The sequence below is a fragment of the Quercus robur genome, chromosome 7 (assembly GCF_932294415.1).
Source record: "Quercus robur chromosome 7, dhQueRobu3.1, whole genome shotgun sequence".
Lineage (NCBI taxonomy): Eukaryota > Viridiplantae > Streptophyta > Magnoliopsida > Fagales > Fagaceae > Quercus > Quercus robur.
The window spans coordinates 28628891-28634415 of NC_065540.1; the positions used below are offsets into that span (position 1 = coordinate 28628891).

The window sequence follows — 5525 nt, forward strand, 5'->3', positions numbered from 1 at the left end:
AACAAACGTCCTAGCCACATTGATGGGAAAAGACTCCTGAGCAGTGTGGTTTCGGTTATTGCAACTAACAGAAAGTAGGGGGGGTGGCTGATGGGACAAGTACTCGAGTAGTTGCCTGCCTGATCAACAGATGGAAGGTCAGGATCAACTGAGAATGGCTATATAATGTAAGGGCTTGTGCGCCAAAAAATGAGGGCTGGAACGATGGTACCCAAAAAGAGAGAGGAATAATAAGAACATTAAGCTTCATGGACAAGATCCATGGACAAACTTAGTTCACCTCTATGCGTCCACCATGAAAACCATGACTAACCACTATCCGGTGACCAAGGCCTAGCCTTTCAGCCTACGCTCTACAAATTTTATTGTTTGGGCCTTAAACGTTCGAACCCAATAAACCAATTGGGGTCGTTACAAATTGAGTCCTTATAATTTTTATAAAAGTTCAGGAATAAAAAAAAAAAAAAAAAAAAAAAAAAAAAAAAAAAAAAAATCTTTTTTTAATGTTTGGGATGAAAAGAAATTCATGCAAGATTTATGAACAAAAACAATTTTTTTTCTATATTTAAAAAACTAGAGTGAAAAAGCAACCAATAAAAATGAGTGATCTCTAGTTTTAGGTCTAGCTTGGATTTACTCATTGTTCAAAGTGGTGATGTTATAAATAATTTTGAGTAACCAACATTTATTGAGATTTCTTCCTTAAAAAAAAAAAAAAAAACATTTATTGAGATTTCACAAAATTAGATTTCCCTACATATTTCAAGAATTGACACACTGGCACTCTTTTTGAGGTTTATATAAATATAATAGATAAATTTATACCCTCTCACATTATGGCTTTCCAATAGGAAATTTTGATCTTTAAATAAAATTCCTACAAAATTATACAAAACTCAAGAATAGAGTGTCATGCATCAATAAACCTAAATATGTGAAGTATAATTTCATCCATAGTTTAAGTAAGCTTTTTTAAAAATGAAATTTTTTTTATGAAAGTAATTGTGTGAGAGGGCATGGACTTATTTATTGCATTTAAATAAACTTCAAAGGATGAATATCATTTCTTGAAATGTTTAGGGAAGTGTCATTTTGTGAAACTTCAAGCAAAGTTGATGTATTTTGTACAATAATTTATTAATAATTATTTAATAATAGCATAATTTATAATAACAAAAAATATTTGATGTAAAATCTAAAAGATTCAATTCATTTAATTTCTTACTTGTTTTTCTTTTAAAAAATAAAAACATGTATATAAAGCATTATATTGAGAAGTATTTTCTACCGATGGTAACCTTTTAAAAGAATAAATATGGCATCATTTAACCATAGTCAACTTTCCAACACTTACTAATTATTGGACAAGCTAAGCATTTTATGATCAGCAACAACTTATTGTGAACACAATAATACACAAACCTTTACACAATCGTGACTTCAAGTCATAAATTTCAATTTCTTTTTTTGCTTGTGTAAAGGTGTGTGCATTGATGTGTGTGTAATAAAAGGTAAAAGTCACAATATTTTTTAAAATGGAGACAAAACTGAGTGGACGAAATCAATATGCATATGAAAACCGTGGAACTGGAAGACTGTTCTTTCCTTTGCACATCCTCCTCTTTGCTCTCTAATTGCGGCATCTTTATGCTAGGCTTTCCTTATGTAACATGCTATTCCTTCCTTCTGATAACTTGTTCACAGTAATGTCTATTTTGTTTTAACTTACCAAGTTGGTGGCTTGTTCTGTTTAGATTTGGACTCTAGAGTTTAGACCCCAGTTTTTCAAATAGCTTAATTTTAGCTTCTGTTCATATTGGAAGAATCATGGCAAGTTTAACCTTTTTCATAGTCCTTTGTATTTGTGAAGTTTTATATTCTTTGTTCCACAGGATTAATCCAGCTTCGTTGGAAGAGAGCATACGGAAATCCTGATTTCCATTTGGGACAGGCTCTATTTGCCTAATCAATTCAGAGAAGCTGAATATGATGCATGTATAGACAAGGAAATATGAGACAATAAAATAAAAATAAATAAATAACCAATACATTGACAAAATTGTGGGCGCGGTGCACCTAAAATATCAATTCATTAATCTCTAATATTCTCACCAAAATCCAAAACATCTATAGTCATTAATCCCTCATATTCCTCTCCAAAATCCAATGTAAATACTCAAAACAACCGTTCTAACCTTAAATAAACTCAAAGAAAAGCTGACAAAATTAGGAGCTGCAAAATTTAGATGACCATTAACTCAAAAATCCCACAACATATCAATTAACAGACAGGATCTTGATAACAGAAGCAGTGTCTACTTTATGCAACACCACAACTGAGTCTCCAGGCTTACAAAGTTCCTTGGCCTTGCCATGTTGGAGGGCCAACTCTATGGTTTCATTGGTTGACTCTGCATTAGAAGCTCTTGCAGATCCTGCGCTTAAAACAGGCATTAGACCCCGATAAATAAGGCTATGCCTTGCTGGAGCTGCATCACTGCATGACCACTCAAAAGAATCAGTTGTTATCTCTGGAACCACCACTGACAAAATTGGCATGCTTGGCCTGTACTTAGCCACCAGCTTTGCCGTGCTGCCTCCTTTGGTTAGGACAACAATCAGAGCAGCTTTAATGGAATGGGCTGTCCTCACTGCTGAAGAAGCCAGACTCTCTATTGGGCTCATAGGCATTGGTGCAGTTTCCATTAGTCTCTTAGAAAGATCCCCATAGTTTATAAAATTCTCTGCCTCTGCACAAATTCTAGACATGGTCTGAACAGCAATTTCAGGATAGGCCCCTGCGGCAGTTTCTCCACTAAGCATCACACAGTCAGTACCATCAAGAACTGCATTAGCAACATCAGTGGCTTCAGCTCGGGTAGGGCGGGGAGATTTGGTCATGGACTCCAACATCTGAGTGGCTGTCACCACTGGTTTTCCTAGTATGTTGGCCTTCATTATCATCACTTTCTGAGCTAGGAATATCTTTTCAATTGGAATTTCCATTCCCAGGTCACCCCGTGCCACCATAAATGCATCTGAGCTTGCTAGAATTTCATCAAAATTAGCAACACCTTCTTGATTCTCAACCTACAAAAAAACAACAAAACATTTAATGGATATGACAGAAACTTCTGTCAAGAATGCATACATATAGAACCTGATTTCAGCTGTATAAATGTTACACTACACTCAATATTAAGTGGTGACATAAAGCTGAGTATAATTTTAACCGTTCTAGTTTGTGACGCAAGATAAACACAACTTAGTTCTACTTTCCAACAAATTCTCTAATAATTAAACATACCTTTGACATGAGAATGATATTCTTTGCATGTGGTCCTAGCACTTTTCTGGCCTCAGCAAGGTCAGAACCTTTACGAACAAAAGACAAAGCAATCATATCAATCTTATTTGGAACTCCCCAACCCAAAATATCTTCTATGTCTTTCTCAGTTAAGGTTGGCAGATCAACAACTACCCCAGGAAGATTCACGTTCTTCCTCTCACCAAGAAGAGCAGAGTTCTCACACCGACAACGGACCAAACCCTGTTCCTTGTCACAAGCCAGAACAGTAAGGGAAATAGTCCCATCAGCACACAGAATAACACTTTGTGGCTTCACATGCTCAGCCAACTTCATGTAGCTCATACTTATCAGATTCTCATCACCTTTTATGCTATAGTCAGTAGTGATGGTAATCTCTTGACCTTGTTGGAGTTGTATTGGTTTGGATTCCTTCAAAAATCCGGTTCGAATCTCAGGACCCTGAAAATTTTCAAATATAAGAAGACCACATTGTCAGTCAACTTACCAGAAACAAAAATGTCAAACAAGTACCTCGTATCATAACCGATTTGTATTCTAAATGAAATCTACAAAAGCAGAATACCAAGAAGCCTATGTGCTTATTGGAATTTTTGTTTGGAAAAGGAGAAGAATCAAGTAATTGGTTTCCAAACCAATTACTTGTTGAACAGGACAAATACCAATTTGTAATCAAGTAATGAAATCTTAAAAACAAATATCCTATATGCTAATGGCTGGTGAGATATCGATCACGGATCCAATCCCCAATGAATAAAAGTAGATGATCTTAAAGGAGGACAAAGAAGAAAGACCACAAATTAGCATCAATCTAAAGGATCTTTCAAAGCAAAACCTACAACTTTATTCCTCAAAAAAGTTAGATGCCACTCTGGAGCACATGAACGGCAACATTACAGAATAAGAAAAGAGCTTTTAATGCTCATCCTTTAAGGATCTGTTTTTACAATTCATAGCACTATATTTATTAAATTAAATTTTTCAGTTGCTTCTTATGACCAATCTTTTTAATAAAAGAAAACAAAAGTTTTCATGAACAAAAAATTAACCCCAAAAATAAATGCATACTTTCAAAATTGAAAAAACTTCATCTTGAATTAAATCCCTCTCATGTTCTCCGGCCAGAAAAATGTAGTATCTTGATTTGCTTTCAACATATTATATTAACAACAATTTTTAGTTATAAATAAATACAATCCAACATTATAACAACCAAAAACCAATCTATTTTATGCACACTATCGATGAACAAATAGGAACTGATTCTAAGAGCAACCAAAACAGTCTATGAGAATCTCTACATAGACAGAAATTATTAATGAAGAAAAAAATACCAACAAATAGAAAGAAAGAAAAAAAGCTTTAAAGAGAAAACCGAAAAGAAGGCTTATATAATGAATAAGAACCTTAGTATCCAACATGACAGCACAGAGAATGCCAGTGTTGTTCATGGCAGTCCTGAGATTATCAAGAGTCTCCTGATGGTAAGCATGAGTGCCATGAGAGAAGTTGAAGCGAGCCACGTTCATCCCAGCTCTCAAAAGCCTCTCCAACATATCGACAGACCGAGAAGAAGGTCCCAGAGTGCACACAATCTTAGTCTTTCTCTTGCTCTCAGACCCATCAACTCCAAGAATCTTCTCCATTATGCTATGCTATCAACTACGTAAAAACAAAGGCTCAAAGGGTTTTTGTGTTTTCTGTTTAAGGGTTTTACGGCTTCTCACAATGACCTATGTGTGTATATATATAAGGACGGTTCCTCGACCTTTTCTTGTTCCGCGCGTTATAGTCTTTTCCTTTGTGCTTCGGTTTTGTTATTAATATTGCTTAAGACCCAAGCAAATTCGAACTACAAGGAAAGAGGTATATGTCCTGGAATATACTCTTTTTATACATTAATAATTCGATTTTCTTATTCAAAATTGGCATTCAATACTAATAACAACTTTAGTGTTCTTCTCAAAAAAGAAAAGAAAAAAAACAACAACTTTAGTGGAAAAAATAAATCAAATATTTTTTTAAAGTCTCAGCCCATGATATCCCCCTCAAAAAAAAAAAATTAAAAAGTCTCAGCCCATAATAATATCTTCTTTTTCTAAACTTTTTGTTTTGATGAGATTTCCTACCTTAGTGGGTTTTCTCTATTTTTCCCAAAGAATGGGTCTCCTATAATATTGGTCAATAATATTGGTCG

General features: G+C 34.6%; 1 protein-coding gene across 1 annotated transcript; it reads right to left on the reverse strand.

The window, feature by feature from the left end:
* Positions 1 to 2056: 2056 nt before the first annotated feature.
* Positions 2057 to 5112, reverse strand: LOC126693027 (pyruvate kinase, cytosolic isozyme-like). The gene is made up of 3 exons (XM_050388881.1): positions 4735 to 5112; positions 3308 to 3769; positions 2057 to 3090 (listed from the first exon to the last, which is right to left on the reverse strand). Exons 1-3 carry the CDS (start codon positions 4972 to 4974, stop codon positions 2278 to 2280), a joined length of 1515 nt encoding a protein of 504 aa, XP_050244838.1. The 5' UTR covers positions 4975 to 5112; the 3' UTR covers positions 2057 to 2277.
* Positions 5113 to 5525: the final 413 nt, after the last annotated feature.